Source organism: Perca flavescens, chromosome 21, assembly GCF_004354835.1.
Source record: "Perca flavescens isolate YP-PL-M2 chromosome 21, PFLA_1.0, whole genome shotgun sequence".
Taxonomy (NCBI): domain Eukaryota; kingdom Metazoa; phylum Chordata; class Actinopteri; order Perciformes; family Percidae; genus Perca; species Perca flavescens.
In genome coordinates this window covers 15,776,047-15,800,091 of record NC_041351.1, presented here as the reverse complement: position 1 = coordinate 15,800,091, position 24,045 = coordinate 15,776,047, and the positions used below count along the sequence as shown (strand labels likewise).

Here is a 24,045-nt window from a genome sequence, read left to right as displayed (position 1 = left end):
AGGCAATGGCTACCAATTGTTTGTTAGCTAATAGTGAAGAGTGACTGTTCTTAACCATAGGGTTTCCCATCACCAAGTTCATTAAGGCCGGCTTCACACTGGCTGTGTTGCGTGAGCGTGTCAGCTGCGTGACGTGACCGTTTTTATTTCGGCTCCCACAGGTTAGAGCTTTCACACTGAGCCGCGCCGAAAATGTGTGCATATTAGAAATAGGACCAACGCCTATTTTTCATGCGACACGTGAAGCGTGTTGGAAGCGTTTCCAGGCAAAATAGAACACAAAAAGATGTTTATATGTCATTTTGACACAAATACATTTTAATAAATGACATTTTAATGTTTGAAAGTCTCTAGGTTTTGACATAAATGCAGATATAAATGTAATTTAAAAAGATTATAATAAATAATTTTCAAATATTGCACCAATACAAAACGAAATATTTGGTAGCCTATTTTGCCATCAATACTGCCGACGTTGTCTTTGCTGTAATCAAATCAATATATAAAAAGACAAGACAAGAAGTCTATTTTATGCAAATGTTGAGCGATGCGACAAAGCGACTGCCAATCAGAGTGAGGCAGCATGAGGGCAGCGTGACTTATATACGTTGGTTGGTCGAGTTGAAGACATCGTATTTCTGTATCTGATATGTTTGGCATTTTATCTCATATATTTTGTTACTTCTATCAAGAAATAAATACTTTTAAATCCCAAAACATTGTTCTTGTGATACCTCTGAAGTGACTTTTAAGACGTGATTGAAGGTAGCACCGGAGAATTTCTGTTTACTGTTGCCAAGCAACCAGGAGTAGGCTAGGCACGCCCAGGTGCGCCCACAAGCAAGTGCGTTTTGCACTCTTTTGTAGCTAATGTGACTGTAGGGTTAGGCAACAGATACAGGTGCACCTACAATACAAAACCCATTTGTAGTCGCCCCAAAATTGCCAGGGCCATGCCCCAGCTGTGGCATTTTCAGCACCCACTCTCCTTGTGTTCAGAGGTGCCAGGCCACAATCTGAAAGAGCATAGACATCATAGACTATGCTTACCCTGAGCCCTTGACCCTGTAGGAAAGAGAGATAAACAAACAACAGGTGTGTTGACAGGTGACACTTCCTCAATATTGTGCAACCGAAAGCAAAGTCATGAAAGAGGCGAGTCATTATCTCAGAAACCTTAAAGAACTTGAAAGGAACCACTTAACAACACACCTCTCAATGGTTTACAAGCATTTCACTATTGATTATTATCAGAATTGTAAAATCATTAATTGATAGCTGTGTAAAATACAACAGCCATGCAATTAGTTCTGCCATTATGAACTTTATATTCAGGTCATATTTAGAAGTGTTTTTAACTGTGTGTAAAAGAAACCTTGGTTGGGGACACACCATTCAAAGAACGGATTGTTGTTCGTTCTATATGCACTGTTGTTTTAACTGAAGCACGGCAGAAGGATGCAGGTGATGCAGGCAAAGGTGCGTTTCCCAGCAAGAATGTATACACACCTGTTGCTACTTTCCTCATCAACCCTGGCACCTTCCCACCTGTATCTCATTACCTCATCAGCCTCTCAGTATATACCAGCCCAGTGTTCGTCACCTGCCAGTCCATCATTTTGATACTTTCTCACTATGTTTTGTGCTTTGGAGCTTCTCTTACTCTGCCACTTATTCCTGGGCCTCGGCCTGGGCCTGGATCTGGATCTGCCTTCCTATTCTGTACCTGCCAGTAAGCCTTTATTACCTTTCTTACTTGTATTTACTGCATTGTGACAAATAGAGACGCCCGTCTGTCGGCTGAATCCTGTACGCATCCTGTGTAGGTCTATATTTGTTTCTCTGTTGTTACTGGGGTTGGATTAAAGGGAAGTGAGAGCGCTGACATTGTGATATAGGCTGTCTTCCTATCTGTACGTTTTCTATGCACTGTTTTGAGTAGTTTAATAAACCCGGTAATGCGACAACTTTCTTCTTGTCTCCGACTCGTAGTGGAACATTACAGGGAGTATGTGTACAGTGGCGCTTGCAGGATTCTATTTCGTAATAGGCACAAGCTCTTTTTTTTTTTTTTTTTTTTTTTTTTTTTGCATGGACCCTCGTACGTTCATGATCTGCAAAGGTGAAAAGTGACTTTATGTGTAGTCAACTTTTTAAAGGGGCTGTATGCAACATTTAATATTGTATCAGAAAATACATATTTTATATGTAAAGATATAGTGGAGTAATGGCGTCAACTGCCCCATCTCCGTCTCCACTTCAGCCCATAGAGCTGAACAGCCACAGCGGGTACCGGAAGTACAAATACAATGCAATTTCTCCATTGACAATTGGAGTATAAGCCATAAAATCGTAACCCTTGATGGTAGATTTAAAACCAGCTACGACATGACTAAGCGACTGTATATAGATGCCAGAAGTTCATGGGGCACCAACCTAGTTTTGAGATAAATGTCTTTTATTTGCGATGTCTTGGATAAATACTCAAATACCCACAATCCCACAGTGATGCCTCTGATTGGTGGAACTCATGCTAGTGAGGAGGAGCTGCCTGCATGATCCGTCCTGCACATGCCCAAGATAATAATCCTGTTTTACAAAGATTTACGACACTGCACGAATCACAATCTGTTCCATACTTCTGCTGTTAGGCTAACATTAGCTGAGCTAACAGCTAATTCGGCTAACTGCTAGCTGACAGCTTGATTCTATCTAAAATAACATTAATTCAAACTAAACCCTGGGTAAAGCAGGCTACAGCTGACGTAACGGCTGTTATATATTTTTACGGTTATTTTCAGGTTTTACTTTGAGTCTTTTAAAGGTATTGCATGCTGTTGCAGCTAGCCAAATTAGCTGTTAGCTAAACTAAAGCTTCCTTTTATTCATTGGTTGCCCGGTGGCTTATGGGATGAGTAGTTCATTCGCTCGATAATGAAAATATGTACGGTCTTGTACTTTTTTTTTTTTTTTTTTTTTTTTTTTTTTTTTTTTTGGGATTTTCTTTTTTTTTTTTCGACTCAATGATATGTTTTATACTTAGGAGACACGTCGTAGCTGGTTAGCCTAAGGCATGGTCTAAAACTCTAATGTACGGATTACGGACGTCAATGGGAGAAATGAATGGGAACTACTTCTGGAACCCAAGGTCTCTCAGAGGAGGGTTGGGACTGTTGCGCTCTATAGAGCCCTCATTGTCAGCCCGACACATCCCGGCTGAGACCACGGTACTTCTTTAGCAACCCCACAATTTATCTATTACTTTTTACCTAATATTTCAACCATACTTTTAGCTGACCATTATAACAATGTATTCATTACAGTATGTTAAAGCTAACTAACTTTGTAAATATGTGGAATAAACAGTTGTAAGTCTTAATATTTACAACGGTTTATTCCTCAGAAGTTAAAAGTGTGTGTGTGTATATAAACTTCTCAAGTATCAAATAAAAATTACTAACTCAAGCAAAATGTCACCAAAGGTAAACCTTGCAAACACCTTTTGTGTATTTGTAAACTATTGGTCTTTTATTCATTTGGTAATGTCCTTTTACTACTACACTATACTGCCCTGTAATTATTATATTTTTTTTACATTGTTTTACCTATAGTTTAAAAATGCACTTAATATATTTAAACACTTACATTCACCCTTGTCTGTTTGGTTCATTATATAATACAGGAAATGAGGTTGAGACTGTTATAATGCATTGTTATTTGCAGTACATCATCAGATCAGTTTTTTTTCATCACCAACCATACACAAACATACTAAGTAATTGTTATGTGTATATATTTCACATATTCAGTTTCACCTAAGGAAAACTGTATTTCTTTGCTGGCTTGTGTCTGCAACGGCACTTTAGAGAGTAGTGTAGGAATATGGCACACAACTCCTAGACGCCTGGGATCATCTGGTTTCCTGAGCTCACTGATGGCTCACGGCTCCAGTCCAAACAGCCTTTTCTGCAGGACAGCTTCTTTGAAGGGCTGGGATATGGCTGTAGTCCTTCACATCCTTGACTTCTTATTGTAAATCTTGAAGTAACCTAAGATTATTGTTTGAATTGTGCTCAATAATATAAAAATAAATAAAGCCATTGCACTCTAAGAACATTTTTCTAGCTTTCATAATCACTACTGTCCCGCTTATTTCTGGAATATTATGGATCACTTTCTAGATTCCTACCTCTGTGTTGACTATGTGTAAAGTACAAGATGTCTTCATGTTGAACTTACTCAAATGATCCATCTGCTTTTCCTTTGGGTAATCTGCCAAGGTAGTCCAGGGCAGCCAACCGGACCCATGCTTCATCAGCCATGCACATCACATCAAACACTAATGATCACTAAGCAAAGTATTTGTCAAGGGCCTGGCGTGTTAGTTACGCTACATAGTTTGGACAGTAGTTACAATATGCATTCATTCTAAATATTGGTGAAATTTAAAGCGTTACAATAGACAAAAATGTCTGTCTGCCATCTTGCAGCAATACAATAAAAGAAGAAACTGTGTACAGATGGAACATTATGATTGTGTCAACCTCTAGATAGAATACATTATATTCACAGATTCCACATTGTACAACTTAACAAATACCCTAGCATTGTGTATTATCAGACCAATATCAAGCACAACAATTTCTGTAGCGTTGTTACAGACCTACCTGGGACAACATTGTAGCTCTGCTCGGTTCTTGCAGATCCCACAAGGTTTCTCTACAGAAAGAGAATGATTATTAATACAGCGACCTTGAGTAAGGCGTCACTAAGCCTACCTGATTCCCATGGCAAATTAACTCCGTAACGTAGCTACAGTAAGCCAATGTTACTTGGCGTGGCTAGCATTTGTTTTAGAGTTAAATGCTTACTTGCATAGCTTTAGCTAGAAACAAAACAAACTTCTAGTAACCATGCTTGCAACGTAGATCACATACAATATATAATCAATACTCCTACTTTAATAATCTTGTAGGAATCCGCTGTGTAGAGTAGTTTGTGTGTCCTCCAAAGTCTCTATCGTTAGCAGGCAGGCACTGAGCTGTCACTCAAACATACTCCAAAAACTAATTGGCCAATTTGGGACTCATCCCTGCAAGACCGGCCCTCACAAGAGGTTTGTGCCAGAATTGCAAACCATGGGCGTTTCTCAGTACCAAGAATGCAAAGTACGGACTTGTGTTCTTGGGGAGAACATTCTTGCTGGTTGTTCTTGGAAGAATAAACTCGCAAGTTCACAAGCACAGAAAACGCTGTTTACAGTTTGAGACGATGCGTTCTTTCGGTTATTGCTCAACACCCCGGCACAGAGGCTACCTGCAAGGCTCCAAAATAACAGCTAGATATAAAAACTACAACAATATAACTACTTTGTATTAAAACAATCTCCGGACAAGAAAACCTCAATGCTACAACTATTGCAATAATATTAAATTAAAACTAAATGAGCTTTAATTTTATGGTTTAGCTCAAACACCCTTTACTTATTCAAAAGAGTGGAACGCGATCCCTATTATTAGTGTTTAAGTCAGTTTAAATAAAAATAAATAAATAAATAGGCATATGCACTGGTGTCCTATAGTGTTATTAGTATTGTGTGGAATTATCATTTATATATTAGTGCACTGTACAACGTTCAGTTTTCCTTACATTTTCTGATCAGTTTTTCCCTTTTCCCCCTGCCAAAACGTCTTCCTAACCGTCATGTTTACAGTCCGCACGGAAGCCTTCAGCAGCGGCTGTCCAGCTCCCGGTGCTGCTCGCAATATTAAGAATCCCATATGGCCACCAAGACCCGCCCTTCAATATCCTTTATTGGCCAGGCGTGTGCTGCTCCCAGCACTACCGCTGCTCCCGTTACTGCCGCTGCTCCCGATACTCTGCTTGGTCATATGTGAAGCATCCGTTCACATAGGGTTAATACACAACCCGTATTATTTATCTTAAAGGAACATACCGACTTATTGGGAATTTAGCTTATTCACCGTAACCCCCAGAGTAAGACAAGTCGATGCATACCCTTCTCATCTCCGTGCGTGCTGTAACGCTGCATGACTGCTCCAGCATTAGCTTAGCCCAGCACAGATCCTGCAGGTAACTGGTTCCAACTAGCCTACTGCTCCTAATTGTGACAAAATAACACCAACATGTTCCTGTTTACATGTTGTGATTTGTAGAGTCACAGCGTATACAAAAAACAACGTAACATGAGACACAGCTATCTTCTAACAGTAAACAAACCGGGAACTATATTCTCAGACAGGCTTGCTGCGAGCATATCACTCCGCCCAAGTACTATATTCTTCCGCCTGAGAATATAGTTCCCCATTTGTTTAGTTAGAAGATGGCTGTGTCTCATGTTACGTTGTTTTTTGTACACGCTGTGATTCTATAAATCACAACATGTAAATAGGAACGTGTTGGTGTTATTTTGTCACTTATTCGGAGCAGTAGGATTACTGGAACCATTCACCTGCATGTTCTGTGCTGGCCTGATGCCGCTGGAGCCGTCAGGCAGCGTTACAGCACGCACGGAGATGAGAAAGGTATGTATGGACTTGTCTAACTCTGGGGGTTACGGTGAATAAGCTAAATTCCCAATAAGTCGGCATATTCCTTTTTAAACACTCCCGGTCCTCCTCAACTGTGAAGCCACGTACTTGTTGTCCAAGCCTGTGTTCTCGCTAGATAAATGTGTGCAGCATTCACTGTCCCGTGGGAAATAATGCAAAGTCGAGCTTCATGCAGATCACCATGATATAGATAACCAGAATTGTAAGTCAGAATGTAAACTGGGCCACAGATGGTAAGCACAATTACATTAACCTAAAACTAACTTAATTAAAATGCCACAGCTCATACTAGTTTATTTTTGTATTATTAGAATATAGACATTAAGAGAATAAATCGTTATGCAAGTACTTTTAATACTTAAAGTACATTTAAAATCAGGTACTTTTACTTAAGTAGGGTTGTCATTGTTACTAAAGTAAATATATCTCTGGTTATTTGTACTGAGATTCAGTACTTCCTCCACCACTGATTACAGTGCATAACTAACTGGAACAAAGCTGAGCAAAGTGGTGTTGCTGGTCACAAAACCATGACTGTATATGATGAAACGATACTGTCATTAAAGACCCTCTGATTGCTGTCCGATTCTGTGAATGAATACCTGAATTGTGGGATATCTGCTTTGACTGAGTCTAGCTCGGATCATATTGTAATGTTCTGTATTACAGCATGCTGTAATATTTCACCAGTAATAAGACCGAAATAATTAAAATAAAGAAATGAATACCGTAACATCTAAATAAATGTTGATAGATGTAGCATTATAGCTTTAAAAATATAAATAAACAAAGCAACCCAGCTTCCCTGGCTGAAATCGACCAAAATAACAAAAGAAATGCATATAAACCATGATAAGACCTCATGAATAAATGTTGATTAAAAAAGCGGTTATTGGGCTCAAAATACCAATAATAAAACTGCCACAGATTTCGAGTTAAGGGGGGGTGTTTTTTCTTTCGTCTATATCCGACGGTAAGGGATTAACATGAATGTCTATCTGACGGATCCCCACGTCGAAAAATAACGCAACAGGTATCCCTGTTTCGTTAAAACTTAATGCCAGGGGTCCTTGACCAATGCGTCAGATATTTGACGAGTAGGGAGTGAGACTGTGTTGAATAGGCCATTAAAAGAGAAGTTACAACAGAGACGAAACCATGCTTCAAATCTACAGTGTGACAACTCTTTCACCACACAAACTCTACTAGAATCATCATGTTTTTAAATCATTTTACAAAGACTATATTTATAAGACAAAATCTCCCAAAACAACAGAAGAAGAAATTGAGAAGTTGTAAGTTGAAACCTGTGCTATGGAGCTACAATGTGCTGCAGGAACAGTGTCCCTAAGATGACAACCAATGTAAGTTCAGTTGATGGTGTGGAAGTTGCGTTTGGAGCTGCTGTGGTTGCATTTCCAGGGACGGAGCTGCGACACACAAAGCTGTTGTCCTGGTCGGTGCCACTGGATCTGAATGTCACAAAGTGAACATTCGCGCCCATCACTTGATCCATGATCCAAGTCTGGAACTCAGACACTCGTGCATAAACCTCAGGAAAACCAGCTAGGGCACAAGGTATTCCAAAACTGGTAATGCCAGCCTGGATCCACATTGAGGATTGTTTGCATTGCAAAGGTCCACCGGAATCCCCCTGAAAACGGAGATACAAAACACAAACTGTTGAAGTCTTATCTAGCCTAGCACATTCTTACTGACAATAACATTTTAAGAAGAAAAACACTCAAAATTCAGTACCGCTGCTTCAAATATTACAACAATAGATTATTTTAACCTGGCATGCTCCTTTGTTCTCTTGTCCTGCACAAATCATTTTGTCAGTGATGTTTTGTCCTTGTATTGGGAGGTAGTCGCAACTGCACTGCTTTTCTCCAATGACAGGAATCTGAACCTCCTGCAGTGAGTCAAAGGCTACGTTGGGCTCTGTGGAAGAGAATGCATTAAATTGTTTTGTTTGCTTTTGTTGCACCGTTTTGATGAGATTTATTTTGTGGCGTATCTCTTGTGAAAAACTTTTGTTGAACAAAGCCCAACTAGACCTTGTGTAATCTTCTGACAATGCAATACTTCCTGTACCATATACATGAATTTGTTCATGAGACAGTGCACCCCGTACCGGAGTTGTCAACTATGCGAAGAAGAGGGTGATTGAGGATTAATTGCCAGGAAATAAGATAAGAGTCAAAAGTAATGCTAGCAACTCTGTAAAGCTTAATTTATGGTCGCCGCGGTGTTCCGGGCTCGAGGTGCACGCACCATAAAATGATGTCACCACGGCTGTCCTTCCTCCGTGTTATTATGAAACCCACGCAACTTCTAGGCAAGACCCGCCCTTGAATAGCATTCACACACTACTATTGGCCAGGCGTCCATGCTTACGCAAGGTAACATAACCCGATTTTGTTCAGGTCCTATCCCCTGACCAATTGGCAATCTTAACCTTAACTACTCAAGGTCATTGCCTACCCCAACCAATCAAACTGCTTCTTAGGGCGGGACATGCCTAGAAGTTACGAGGGATTTATAATAACACGTTTCCAGTGCGAAGGCTCCGCAAGCTGTCGTGGCGCATGGTTGTGCAGCTCTGAATTTTTGTAATCTGGAGCACTGTGCTTTTAGTTTAACACATTTTTCTGGAGAGTGTGGAAAAAAACATGAGAGATGGTTTTGTCAAAGCTAAAAAAAATGCTTCATGGAAAGAGTGTTCTTAAGTGTTACAGGCAGACAGTGATTTCGATTTGGAGATGAACAACCGTCACAATGTAATGTTTTGCGGTACATCGGTGTTTAACATGGATGTGTTTACTACTGTTGCCAGGCAGCCTGCTTTCCTTTACTTCTGCTCTCGTCTTCTCTACTACTTCTTGCTTATTTACAGATTTTTTTTGTCTGTACGCCCTCTGGTGTTTCGGAGAATACTGCAAAGAACAATGCGTTGAGCATAAATGTCTCTTAGCATGCTAAATGCTAATGTCAATATGCTAACATGCTCACAATGACAACACACAATATGGAACAGGCTTCAGGTAGGCCTACTATGTTCTATCTTGGTATGTCATGCTAGCATGCCAATACTCACCATCCTTTCCAAGTCTGCCCCAGCCAGTGGCCCAGCAGGGGGTGGAGTTGTAAAACTGGCTGAAGTTACTTGCCAGGCAGACAGGTCTGATGTAGTCAGTGAAATTGACAGGGCTGCTGAGCTTCATTAGGGCAATGTCGTTGTTGAACGGAACATTGTTGTAGTCAGGATGGACGATGATCTGGGACACGGTGCGGTTCACCTCATGAACATTGGGACCAGACTGAGTTTCTCTTCCAAAGTAGAGAATCCATACATTAAGAACGTTTCTGGATAAAAGAAGAATTCAAAAAATGGTTGCATCAAGTTTTATCAGAACTAGACTGGTGGTGTATCAGTAAATGTCAGCTCCTCAATTCAGTAAAAGCAGACTGCTAAAAAAAACCACTCTACTCCTGTTTCCCAAGAAAGGAAAGAACTAGACTCAACATGAGAAGCCCAGAGGACCTGAGCTGACTTAAACCATGTCTCGGGTGCACTTTTTCTAATCTGAATCCATAACTTAAAGAAGTGGGTAACAAGTAGTCCGCAATGTCAACATTAGTTTAGGCACTAAATGTGCTGCCATCTTGTCTCTTCTTCTCTGTCTGTGTTCTTTGTGCTCTGCCTGTGGTGTCTGTTTCACTATTGTATAGTTAGGGAAATGGTATGTTGCTTGTTGTCTTCCCAGCAATGTTGTTTTTGTGCATGTCCACCATGTACTGTATGTCTTTGTTATTGTGCCCTGTTTATCTGGTCGTTGTATTTGTGTTGATCTAACCCAACTGTTATTGTTTTTGTTACTAGTACAGTGCCCGTTTTAAATTGTGCCTGTTTGAAACAGTGATTGCTTTGCCTGTGGTATGCTGCTTGTAGAATTCTTAAATGAAATTGTAGCATTGGTATCAATCAACTTTTATTGTATAGGGCCACATCTGTATGTTATTGATAGTTTAATCGTTTTTTCTCATTTTAGGGTGACCTCTTCCCACTAGTCCAGGGACAGCGGTTGTAAAATAGCCTCCAGGCTGATTCTGGCACATTTAACTTTTATGTATTATTAGTGTGCATTGTCCATGATTTAGATCAGCCTTAAATTGCCACACGTTGCTCTGTGCAGAAATTGGATCAAACCTCAGGACCTGAGGGGAATCAAAAACAGTCACAGCAACATGCTGCTGATTTGGTCTTTCAGTTGGTTTAAGTTTGGTGTTGTAGCCTAGAAACTAGCTGTTTTGTTATCGTTGCTGTATGATTTAGTAGAATTTCTGCGAGCATGTTACAGCTAAGTAAGCTAACCAACACAGGCTAATGGTCTGAATTGTTGCTAATACAACATTCTAAGCTAACATCAAATTACGGTTGGTCAAAGTAACCGTTATGTGTTATGTTTTCAGGTATGGACTCTGGTGAATGTTTACCAGAGTCACTATAACCTAAAGATCAAAATGGGTTAACTGACCCGAACAATGGTGCCGGTTTTACCTCAGTTAACACAGCTCTTTTGAATACTATTATAGACATGGCTAACCCATGCATGTGTTTATGTGCATTGCAGCACCAGAAAACCAATTCTACTGTTCTAACAAATACAAGTTAGATTACTGTGATGCTGACATAAAGCAGGCAATGGCTACCAATTGTTTGTTAGCTAATAGTGAAGAGGGACTTTGTTCATATCCTAGGGTTTCCCATCACGAGTTAATTAAGGCAACAGATGCAGGTGCTATGAGTTTCTCTTACGTTATGATGCAGTGGGCTGCTGTGAGTACCCACTGGTCACTGATAAGGGTCCCTCCACAGATGTGTTGATCTAACCTTGCGATACTGATGTGCACACTGACCTGCCAAGGCCATGCCCCAGCTGCTGCATTTTCACCACCCACTATCCTTGTGTTCAGAGGTGCCAGCCCACAATCTGACAGAGCATAGACATGTGTGTGTAAATAAACATGAAGTTAATTGAGCCTGTATCATATGTGAAGCTAAAAGTGTTTTTCATTTGTAGCTGTGTTCATTGTTACAGTGCATCTCTGGAATATATTAAATGGGATTGTTTTTACCCTGAGCCTTTGACCCTGTAGGAAAGAGAGAGAGAGAGAGAGTTGGTGACATCTTTAAGGCTCAGTGTTTGTGTGTTTAATGTTGTTAGACCTAAAACACCTGCCCATGGATAGGAGTATTAATGAACAGGATACAAAAACAAATGAAAGTTTGACTCAATGTGGAGCTTAATTGATCTCTAAGTTGTGCTATAATATAGAAGGCAAGTTTTACATCAGTGTACAGTTAAATAATTCCAGATGTGGTCAGAAGAGTACACTTACTCTCATGCTCCTGGTAAAACTAAAGATTGAAATCTCATGGCCAAAATTCCAAATGAGTCGAGGTTTTTGGTAACCAAATTGATTTGTCTTAATTGCTGAAGACTGTAGCTCAGAGGCTTCCCCAGGATTACTAGTGGAGTTTTTTATTTCATATTTTAAATCGTTTTTTTTTTTTTTTTTACAAATTAAGGGGAAAAAATGGTCAAGATGGACTGTCCCCATCCCAAGATTTTTCTGATTAATTGTCCCCCAAAAAAAACACAAAACATTGACAATCTGGTTTCCAGTCTAAATGTTTGCTGTTTTTTTGCCAGGACTATGAATGATATTGATGTGTGTTGATAGTGTAAGAATTGGTGTTAAAAATGAGACCCACGATCAGTCTGGCCAAAAGAGGCCAGAGTAACCTGACTCCAACTCTTGGGTCACTACACCCTTTAAAGTGCTCGTTTACTGGTAGATTGGGAATAAAACTCAAGATTGGTTCAGTTAAAATATACAATCCTTACTGAATCATATTGCAGAATAGAAACTTGTGCACAAGGATCAAAATACCTTCAAGACAAGTCTATTCCTCTCTCCTAGCAAACAGACATAGTCCCGTCCAGCATCTGATGCCGCTATACTACAAAACTGTCCTTTTTATCCATTTCTGTCCCATCTTCTTGGTGGTGCTGTTATCAGTTTGGATGTAGTCCAGATCCTCTCGGCTCTACTCTGCCAATAATAATAATAATAATAATAATAATTTTATTTGATATAGCACCTTTCACAGACAAAGTGCTTTACATGATAAACATTTGTACAAAACATAGTAAGTTCAAAAACTAAAAAGACTAAAAACAATCCTTAAAAGACATGAATCAAGGCTGGTTACAAAATGTTTTACAATGTTTATATTACTGAAAAGCTGTGTATTTCTTTATCTTCTGCAGACCTGGGGAGGGCGTGAGAGCCAAGGCCATCTCACAACTTGTATTACACTTCTCACCACTTGCAAAACACTGGCCAATATTCAATATTCTTACACTAATATTCAGTGAACAGCTAATGTTCAACACTCAGTCCACACACACAGTCCAGGGGTTCCGTTTCAGAAGGCAGGTTTAGTGAAAACTGAGTTTGTTAATCCTGAGATTAGGGAAAGGGTTTTCTCTTTCAGAAAGGGTTGTTAATCAAACCTGAAAAAAGAGGGGTATACTCCAGCCCGTTTCAGAAAGAAAGGTAACTTAGGCTATGTTTAGATGGAAACGATCTGAAGAGAAAATACAAAAGTGGCGTTGCGTTCTCACTTTTTATTCCACATTTTAAACTAACAATTTGGGGGGGAAATCTGCGTGCATGGTGACGCAAAAGGTTGTGAAATCCAATGTGGTAGTGCACACTGCACTGCAATGCAACACAAGTCCACGCGCCTGCGTAGAACCCTCCTTATACTTCTCAGCCAAGCCCCACAGACATGGTCCTGGTTTCCCCGTTTTGAAGCAGTTTTGGAACAACAGATCTGGGAATTTAAACCTGCAGGCATCGATCTGAGTTCCCCGCAGTTTGGTGTACATTTCACCTTCATGCATCAGAGCGCACACTCCACTCAGCCCCTGCGCATAAACACTCACACAATCCCTTTTTTTTTTTTTTTTTTTTTTTTTTTTTTTTTTTTTTTGTCACACTGTAACGTTCCAAACTACAGACCTGTTCAGACACGTCCGGTGTGCCAGTTTAGCTGGTGATCTTGTAAGCTGGTGACATTTGCATGAAATCAGTGAATATTCAACAAGGCCCTGCCCTGCGTTCTGCTCCGCCTCTGCCCCTCAAGTGGCAGAGGTTCACATTTTCACGAAGTGTTTGCAAGTGAGACAAAATAATGGATATCGCTGAAAACATCACCAGTTTGTGTAATGCATGTCCATTTAAGCATTATAACAAATGCGATACATACTGTATGAACGGAAAAAAAATTAAACAAAACAACGCACTAGAGGTCTAGCTGGGATTTGAACCTTGAAAAGTTGACAGACGGTCTAAGTTAACACAGGTTAACATATGAGAGAAATATACGCCCATGTTAACTGCTGATATAATTGTGTGTGTGTGTGTGTGTGTGTGTGTGTGTAATTACATTTCCTATGTACATGTCCCAAATATGAAGGCTTAAGAACCAAAAATTCGAAAAACATATACCAGGCTTCACTACCTACACTAAGGACAAAAAGCTTCCTTTTTTATTACGGGAAGATAAAAACACGGCATGGCTAGCAGCTAAATATGTCTTCTCCTGCCACAATACAAGGCAAAATAAATTAATTGTATAGATTATCATTTATTTTCTAATTTGTTATTTGTATTCTTTTTTTAATATAGTTTCAATGTACCCTCTGAGGGAACTGCACAGAAGTTTAGTATCTGCATTTATATTATGTTTACTTGTAGTATTATTATTATTACATCAGATGTATTTACTCCTTGTCATTTTATATTTATGTTTGTTCTTATGCTTTGGCAACACAGATGTATATTTTTTTTTCTCATGCCAATAAAGCAACTTGAAATTGGAGAGAGAGAATTTAGAGACCGACAACCCTGTTAACATTCCCTGATGGGTATCTTTATGAAAGATATAGATTTTAAGAGGAGTGAATATATTTGTCTGCTTCTTCAGCCGTGTGTTAGTTAGAATTATGTTTTGATATTTTTTTATTTTCTCTCATGATCTCTTACCACTGGGTTTCAACTGAAATAAAAGGCTAAAGCAATGAGTTTATGGAAGGCAAAAGTGTAATTATGGTCAGATCTTCTCGTAGATCACTGTAATAAATGTCATGTTAGTTTAACTTGGAAATGCAAGTTCCCCTGCTGCCTTGAAAATAGAAGTTCACTCAACTTGAAGACTGCCTTTGTTTCAACTTAGAAATTAAAGTTAATGAGGTTGATGTAACTACAGTGTTTTAGTTTTGTTGTTGTTTTTTAGTTGATTTAACTTTGTATTACTTGGTTTAACTTCATACTTTAAGTTAAAACAATTTATTTTCTTTAATAATGCAAGAAACCTTCCTTGCCTAGTATAACAAACATACCTTTCTGCTTTATTTCAACTCACAGTTTCAAGTTAAAACAACAAACACATTTAGAGCGGAGATTGCTTGGGTGGGGCCACCCCAGGGCCCTGTAGTGTTGACGAACTCACCAAAGAGCCGGTTAATTAACCCGACTCGTGTCACTGAGCCGGGAGAATCGAGTGCCATACGTCAATGAACCGACTCACGTCTGTCTGTCTGTCTGTCTGTCTGTCTGTCTGTCTGTCTGTCTGTCTGTCTGTCTGTCTGGCGCCTCCACTGGAGTGGTGGTGCTAGAATCAATCAGGAAATGAGCTACTAATCCCTAGACCCGAACGAGACAGAATGCAACCAGCCGGCCGCTCGACTCTAATGTAATCAAGCGGTGTCTTGGTTCTCAGCAAGTTTGACTTATCAACCGATAGCAGAAGCCTTTATTTGTCATGCATCTTAGATGATTGTGTACATACAAATTAATAGATTACATTATTGATGGATATCACATACAAATGCACGTCATGTTATCTTGATAGATATATAAAGTTAAACGCGATCACCCCCCCCGCCGCCGAGGGCACCTGAACCGGTGACCGAATCTATTAACTTGGTAGGCCAACCAACAACCGTCCAGTTGAACCAACTCTCATAAAAGAGTCAGTTGTCCCATCACTAGGGGCCTGTGCGAAATAGGGGCTCCTCTGCTGATCTTGCATCACTTGGCACAAAATGAACAGTAGAGAAGTGACACGCTGGCTGAATGAAACCTATTACTGCTCAATGTCCAACTCTATAATACTCCAGTTCTTCTTATCAAATGTAACAGTCACTTAACTCATGGTTACAAATGTAAACCAGCACAACAATGACAATTACCAGGCAACAAAACACTACATTCTAAAAACATGTTTAATAAATGGAATTCATAAAGTTACATTTGTATTTCGAACAAACTGCAAACTTTTAAGCAAATTTTAACACAACTCTATTTACCGCCTTGCATCATGGGAATTGGCCAGCCAATGAACCAATAGCAGAGTATGCAGATTGGGGTTGGGCTAAATGTGGGCGGAGCTAAACGTTTGACTTTTGAAAAGCACTTTCCATTTCAATTTGAGAAGAGTGAATTTCACAAGTTGTTGACAGGTACTCCCTCCGCCGGGCACCAGTGCTTTCTTGTTCACCACAACACGTGTTATATTTTAGTAGAAATTTGAATAGGCTACATCACTTATCTGCGGTGTATAATTAATTTATTGTGTCCATGCTTTAACTTTGCCGTGGAAGAAGACATATTATTTTAAACTCGAAAGGCAGCTCTTTTGTGTTGAAACACACACACACACGCTTTTTTTTCAACTGATAACTTGCATACCAAAGTTCAATCAACACATACCTTTTTTTTAAATAGTCAACCCAATGAATAAATGCAAGTTTAACTTCAAAAACTCATAAAGTTGAGTTCAAAATACACAACTTGTAAAAGCTTGTTCAGTTAAAAATAAGAAATAAGTGGACATAACTAAATGGGTCTGTAATATTTTACAGTGTTGTGCCTGACTGATGGGGAAGTGACCAGTGTAGTCAAATGTATTATAGTGGGTGTACTGTATATTGGCCAGAATCTTCCTTTGGGGAAGGAGGGGGGGCATATCATAGTGGGGGGCCTGGGTGTCCTGGGAAGTTTTAAGCATCAACGACTTAATTTCCTGCATTCCAATAGCCTACTTTAATGCACCAATTTACGGTAAAAATACATTTATTCAGCCTATAGATTTTAAGAAAAAAGCACGGATGACAATTAAAAATGTAGGCTATCAAACATTTAATTGAAAGTAGCCTATGTTACGTGTCATTTAGCATTTTTAAGTGGTTAGCCTATAAAGAAATCCTATCACGTAGACTACACCACTGGAAGTGATATTGATAGGATAAGCGTTGTGATTTACGTAAAACAGCGTCGGCTTTTTTTGCCAGCTTTCCTTCCTGCATTTTGCCTGTAAAACCGTGTTTGTGTTCATCATATATTTATGTAGAATAAATAATTGTTTGCTCTTGTTTAAAATGTGCGGCTCTGGTGGATGTTTGCGATTGGTCGTGGTGCGCAAACACCACCTCTTTTATGTGAACGCGCGCGCCGCTGGATTGGGAAACCCTGGGTTGACTGAACTAATTAACCAACCACCGTCGTGACACAGCTTATGCGGGACCGCGGTTGTTAGGGTTAGTTAACCTGGATAACTGAAAGAAATCCAGGACATGTTGATCTTGCTTCGTAGTACAGGCCTCTGGTTTTCTTTAAGAAACCTCGAGTTTCTCTCGGTCTCCTCCCTCTGACACAGCGCGCTTTCATTTCCTCATTCATTCAGTCTGTATGAGGCGCATTTTAGCGCAGTTTGTCATCTGCATAAATAATACACAGGGTTGGTTTATTAACTGTGTTAGGCAGACTATACAACTTTTTTTTTTTTTTTTTTTTTTTTTCTCAAAACATGGCATTTCCTTTTTTCGACGATCCCGTTGATGAAGAAGCTGTATGCCTATTACTTCTCAGGGAGTTAAACATATGTTGGGAGATGATATTGAGGCCACGACTATAGATTTAAGCTATTTTCATTTCCAAACTACATATATGAACGGTATCGTTTTTCTTCCAGGTCTATCAGTTATGTAGCCTATAACCTTATCCGTCCTCATATCACTAATGTCGCCCATCGTGGACATGCTCTTACAACCCAGTAGTTTCTTTGTCGCATTACGTTTTTTTGCAAACTGCAGTTTTATTTACGACATTGGTGATGTTAGTAAAGCTACTGTAGCAAAGCAGCATCAGAAGAGTGTGACTCGCTCTGAAACGTTTTTTTTTTTAAATGTTTTTGTAGTGTTCCCTGGACACAAACCAGTAAGAGCCTTTAAAAAGGAGTTCCACAGTAGCCTATTGCAGGTGAATGATGTAAACCCTTTTGAAATAAAAGATTATGAATTATAATTCTGTTAATGATGGGGCTGCAGCCTCAGAATGGGATTAGTAGGCCTAAGAGTTTTTCGCCCACAGGATTGTAGGTTCAATACAATTTCACCAGTAGGCCTAATATTATAAATATATTACTTCAAATGTAATTGTTTAACAGTAAAATAACTGATAATTAAAGTTTTAAACTATCAATTTACAATTCAGTAATGAAAAAAACTGTTACCCATTGTTTTAATTGTGTTTAAAAGAAACAGGAATTTCAACGATCCAGCACCAAATCTACAGGTACATTCTTAAAAATGACCATAAAGTTGGATCAAAACCTCTCTAACACTTTCAACAAAAACTGTGAAATAGAGAGGCAGTACTGGTTTGAGAATAAACTGGTAACTCAGCGTAAAAACTCACCTTGCCCAGTGAGGACCGCACACATCAGCAGTATCCATCCAGTCCAGGCTGCCATCATGTGCGGTCACAAACGTTTTTGTCTTCAGTAAGAGCAGAGAGTCCTGCTGATTTAGCTTTTATCTAGTACAGTGGGTCTGTGTTTGCAGGTGTTGCTTCGCTGTTTTGGTTTTATTTAGAGGTTGAAAGTGAAATGTTTAAATGTCAACCTAGAAACAACAGAAAAGTCCTGCTGTCTTACTCATCAGTTAAAGGAATACGCCCCTGTTTGAACTTGGGTTATTCACCGTGTCCTTCTCACTGCCTACTCGTCAAATGTATGACACATAGTCAAGGAACCCTGGTGTCAAGTTTCAACGAAAGAGGTGTATCCTTGACTGACTTTAACTTGACACCAGGGTTCCTTGACCATGCGTCATACATTTGAAAGTAGGGCCTAGGGTTTGAGGCTGTGTTGAAACAACTGTCCTTGCTGCCCCAAACTGTTATTGTGACTAGTTTAGTTTTATCTGGATGCATGAAAGGAATTTTTAAGGAGGTGTACACCTCCTTAGAAATGAAGGCATGAAGAATAACCGGTTGGGGCAGCAAGGGCAGTTGTTTTGGTTTCACTGTCACATGTAGCTTTGTATCATCAGTGCTTGAATGCAAGATGCTGAACATTTTTAATAGGTTTCATTTAGATGTTGAAATGTTTAAATGTCAATCTAGAAAGAACTGTAAAGTCCTGCTGTCTGACTCTTCAGTTAAATGAGTTCACAGATTTTATATTGAAAGTCAGATTACTTGCTGCTGTTTTATAAAGGCATATTATTGACTCTTCCTAAATTTGGCCACCAAATACAAAAATATTTTATGTCTGAATAAATGCAATTATTGCACCGCATAAAAACAAATGTTTCACACATCCATTATTCAATAAACCAATCCATGCAAGACAGAAGAATTTAAATTTCTAAGCTCATAAATAAAAACACTTAATGAATTAACTAAGATTATGCTAAAATAAGCACTTATTAACGAACTGATTATGCTAAGATGTATTAGCAGTTTAAAATATTTGAAAGGAACCGTCTCTTATTTGCAGTTCACTGATTAAGCTGTCTGATTGCTGTGCGAAAGAAGCAGCGTAGTCCTTGATTTGATACTTCTGTATCTTTTCCTGGACTGCATGAGTGTGAACATGCCACGAGAGGATGAGTGGCGTCCTTTATGATGCTGTCTGCTCTACGCACGCAGCGCTCAGTGTGGATGTCCTGCAGACACGGCAGCAAGGCACCAATGGTTTCTTCAGCTGTTCTCACTATCCTGTTCAGTTTGTGGCTCTGCTGTGCTGTTACCAAACCGAGAAGAGATGCTGTGGATGAGAATAATGGTGCCTCTGTAGAACATGGGCATGGTTGGGATGGGATGGGGAGGTCCACCCTCTTCAGCCTGCGGATAGAGTGAAGGCCCTGTTGGGCCCGCTTAATGACAGCTATGTTGTCCTTGGAGGTCAGCTAATCCGTCAGATGGATCCCAGGAACCAGTCTTTCTAAAGTTACTTACCATCTCCTTGGTCTTATTGGTGTAATCTAATTTGGCTGCTCAGCCTGCTCTGTGCAATCAGGCCACAGTGTGGCAGTACCACATTGTCTTGGATGAGTCTCATCCTCATGTCATTTAAAGAAAAGAGGGGGAGGAGGACTAAAGGCCTGGCTCCGCCCTCCTACCTACTTCTGCTCAATTTTCTGGGTTTACGGTATATTCTTCGTTTTTCTCCGGCCAAATCTTTACCGGTCCAATCAGCGAACAGAGGGAGTTGCTGAGAAAGATGACATTGAGGTAATGCGCTAGTTTGAGTTGTAGTTCCATAATGGCGGCGGAGACAGATGCGAGCAAAGCCATTCGGTCCGTTGTGGCATTGCTGCCGAATATCCAGAAGTTAAAGCCAGAGCAAGAACAATCTTTGCTGAGTTTTGTTGGTGGCCATGATGTTGTGGCCCTCCTCCCCACGGGGTTTGGGAAAAGTTTGATTGTCCAGCTCGCTCCGTTAGTGGTGAAGGAGTTTGCTAAGGCTAACGCTAGCGATGCTAAGCAGACGTCACAACCGAACATTAGCGATTGGTTATGGCAGATCCAGAGTGGCTCTGGGCAGATCCAATAGTTTTAAACTTCAACAGAGTACCCGCCTTTAACTCTTATGTTTTCTCCTGTCAACCATGCACTCGTTGTCCTCCCTGGTCAAAATTGACCCGGTCTGTTTTGCAAGTTTATAAAGCATGAAGTATAAATTATTACCCAATTCTGTGTTACATCTTCTTAGCCAACTTCTTACCAACCTATTACCACTAGTTTTACACATATTTTTTTATTATATGTTCAAAAAACGCATTTATATAAAATTATACCTAATTGAGTTTAAAAAAAGCTGAAATTATGAATTATTTTGACTAACAGTTGTGATCAACAGGAACATATGTTGATGGTTATCACAGACTGGTATAAGTCAAAGTTTATTCAGGATACTGTTTTGAAACTATTTCAATTTTTTTTAATGGCAGCCAATAATCACACTTGTCCTCCCGGGTCAAAATTCACCCAGTCTGTTTTGCCTATTAATAAAGTATAAATTCTATTTAACATCTTCTTGACAACTTAATTCCAACGCATTACCACTATTTTTACACTTATTTTTTGGAATTTATGGTAAATAAACTTAATTTAATGAAATAATACCAAATTTTGGGAGTAAAATAAGCATAAATTTACCAATTATTTTCATTATAGTTAAGATCAGATGAATCTGTTTATGGATAATCACTGACTGGTATAGATTAGTGATTTGTCAGATTACTGGTTTGAAATCCTTTTATTAATGGCAGCTGTTTGGAAGATTCCAGCTCTGTCCTGCAGTTGCCACGCCCCCTATACTTTGCCACTCAGTTCCATCTGTAGTTCACATCACCTGCAATCAATCTGCCTCAAGGGGTCTGAAATTGTCATCGTAGGTGCATGTCCACTGTGAGAGACATAATCTAAAAAAAAAAAAAGAAAAACAAGAAATAACAATGTATGTTTTTTTTTTTTTTTTTTTTAACTATTTATTTGTATGATACAGCTGCAAATAAGTATTTAAACACCTGTCTATCAGCTAGAATTCTGACCCTCAAAGACCTGTTAGTCTGCCTTTAAAATGTCCACCTCCACTCCATTTATTATCCTAAATTAGATACACCTGTTTGAGGTAGTTAGCTGCATAAAGACACCTGTCCACCCCATACAATCAGTAAGAATCCAACTACTAACATGGCCAAGACCAAAGAGCTGTCCAAAGACACTAGAGACAAAATTGTACACCTCCACAAGGCTGGAAAGGGCTACGGGGAAATTACCAAGCAGCTTGGTGGAAAAAAAAGGTCCACTGTTGGAGCAATCATTAGAAAATGGAAGAAGCTAAACATAACTGTCAATCTCCCTCGGACTGGGGCTCAATTGTGTGTGTGTGTGTGTGTGTGTGTGTGTGTGTGTGTGTGTGTGTGTGTGTGTGTGTGTGTGTGTGTGTGTGTGTGTGTGTGTGTGTGTGTGTGTGTGTGTGTGTGTGTGTGTGTGTGTGTGTGTGTGTGTGTGTGTGTGTGTGTGTGTGTGTGTGTGTGTGTGTGTGTGTGTGTGTGTGTGTGTGTGTGTGTGTGTGTGTGTGTGTGTGTGTGTGTGTGTGTGTGTGTGTGTGTGTGTGTGTGTGTGTGTGTGTGTGTGTGTGTGTGTGTGTGTGTGTGTGTGTGTGTGTGTGTGTGTGTCTAGTAAAATTCAAAGATGATGTTTAAAAAGTGCAATCCACATGTTTACATATGTTTTATTACAGTAAATAATTAAATCTAAATACTAAGTGTGGTAAAGCAACAGATTTGTTTTTATATTTCTGCAATCTGCACTTTAGTTTGTGTGATTTATTTCTGACTTTCGTAGGAGTGTTTACACCAAGCATGGTCAGTGCTCAATATACTACTGTGATTGAAGTAGTTAAATAAGATAAGATGTCATTCATATAAATTCATGCATCACCTAATTTCATCACATACAGGCCTGGCCTCCAGGAAAGAACAGTTTGTTTAATCTATCTAATTGTGTGTTGTTCGTACTATACAATGATTTATTGTTTCTTTGTTGAATAATACAGAAGACAAAGAGCTTAAAAAAATAATCCCATATTGAATCTCAATATTTGGGAAAGAAATGGTGATGGCGCAGTGGATATGAACACGTTCCTTTGGTGTGGGAGATCCGGCTTTGATTCCCACTGCGATACATCAACCAATGTGTCCCTGAGCAAGACACTTAACCCCTAGTTGCTCCAGAGGCGTGCGACCTCTGACATATATAGCAATTGTAAGTCGCTTTGGATAAAAGCATCAGCTAAATGGCATGTAATGTAATTTCTGAAAAATTATCAGTATTACAGAGAAGATATATGTTAAATGAAGTTTGTGTTGCATTAAAATAGGGTTTTCAAAGAAATGGTACAACAGGGACAAAACCATGCTTCAAAGCTACAGTGTAGCAAAACTTTCACCACACAAACCCCGCTAGAATCATCGTGATGTTATAAATAATTTTGTGAAATTATTTAAAAGATAAGATATCCCAAAACAACAGAAAAAGAAATTAAGAAGTTGTAAGTTGAAACCTGTGCTATGGCGCTACAATGTGCTGTAGGAACAGTGTCACTAAGATGACAACCATTGTAAGTTCAGTTGCAACAGTTGATGGTGTGGAAGTTGTATTTGGAGCTGCTGTGGAAGTTGTATTTGGAGCTGCTGTGGAAGTTGCGTTTGGAGCTGCTGTGGAAGTTGCGTTTGGAGCTGCTGTGGTTGCATTTCCAGGGACAGAGCTGCGACACACAAAGCTGTTTTCCTGGTCGGTGCCACTGGATCTGAATGTCACGAAGTGAACATTCGCGCCCATCACTTGATCCATGATCCAAGTCTGGAACTCAGACACTCGGGCATAAACCTCAGGAAAACCAGCTAGGGCACAAGGTATTCCAAAACTGGTAAAGCCAGCCTGGATCCACATTGAGGATTGTTTGCATTGCAAAGGTCCACCGGAATCCCCCTGAAAACGGAGAGACAAAACCCAAACTGTTAATTAAAGCTGCGAGCAGCGATGGACGGGCCCGCGCGCCTCTGCGCCCGTCGGGGTTACCAGCGGACGGCGCTCCTTGCGACCGTGCATTTGCGCGGCACTTAGACGCCACAAACCGTCACCAATGAAAAGGGAACTCTCCGCCGAGTTCAACGATACCTCACACAAGACTATACGTCATACGGTTAATTAGCTGTGAAAGGGGGCATGGCTAAAGCATAGGGGGTGGGTCCAACCATCACAATTAAAAATGAAGCCTCTGCTGAGATGAATGATACCTCACACAAGACTCTACCTTAAATGGGTCAGCATGTATGAAAGGGGGCGTGGCTTAACCATATTGGGTGGGCCAAACCATCACCAATGAAGAAAGAAGTCTCTGCTGAGTTCAATGATACCTCACACAAGGGTATACCTTAAACGGTTCAAATAATATGAAAGGGGGCGTGGCCTGCGTACGTGGGCGTGGTTATATTATAGGGGGCGGCTCAGTATCACACGTAGACCACACATTCTG

At 39.8% G+C, this 24,045-nt stretch overlaps 2 protein-coding genes and 1 long non-coding RNA gene across 3 annotated transcripts in view; 1 reads left to right on the top strand and 2 right to left on the bottom strand.

Annotated features, from left to right (window-relative positions):
* Positions 1 to 1,414: 1,414 nt before the first annotated feature.
* si:ch211-180a12.2 (uncharacterized) overlaps positions 1,415 to 24,045 on the top strand; it is a 62,551-nt gene continuing 39,920 nt past the window's right edge. The window contains exon 1 of the mRNA XM_028566917.1: positions 1,415 to 1,732. Within this exon, the coding sequence (XP_028422718.1) occupies positions 1,636 to 1,732 (97 nt within the window). The 5' untranslated portion in view covers positions 1,415 to 1,635. The remainder of the gene's footprint in view (positions 1,733 to 24,045) is intronic.
* Positions 3,697 to 5,216, bottom strand: LOC114547647 (uncharacterized). Its single transcript, XR_003691247.1, has 2 exons — positions 4,240 to 5,216; positions 3,697 to 4,049 (listed from the first exon to the last, which is right to left on the bottom strand). It is a non-coding gene; the product is annotated as an uncharacterized LOC114547647 (long non-coding RNA).
* On the bottom strand, positions 7,463 to 18,712 carry LOC114547645 (chymotrypsin-like protease CTRL-1). Its single transcript, XM_028566920.1, has 6 exons — positions 18,411 to 18,712; positions 11,715 to 11,729; positions 11,395 to 11,569; positions 9,673 to 9,941; positions 8,368 to 8,516; positions 7,463 to 8,226 (listed from the first exon to the last, which is right to left on the bottom strand). Exons 1-6 carry the CDS (start codon positions 18,466 to 18,468, stop codon positions 7,885 to 7,887), a joined length of 1,008 nt encoding a protein of 335 aa, XP_028422721.1. The 5' UTR covers positions 18,469 to 18,712; the 3' UTR covers positions 7,463 to 7,884.

Bases quoted from the DNA above. Each gene is read 5' to 3' on its own strand.
- LOC114547645 (XM_028566920.1), bottom strand. From the start codon at position 18,468: ATGATGGCAGCCTGGACTGGATGGATACTGCTGATGTGTGCGGTCCTC. The intron at 8,517-9,672 runs GTGAGTATTGGC...TCTCTTCCACAG, and splicing joins GGGCAGACTTGGAAAGGATG to AGCCCAACGTAGCCTTTGAC. The intron at 8,227-8,367 runs GTTAAAATAATC...CTCCGTTTTCAG, and splicing joins AGAACAAAGGAGCATGCCAG to GGGGATTCCGGTGGACCTTT.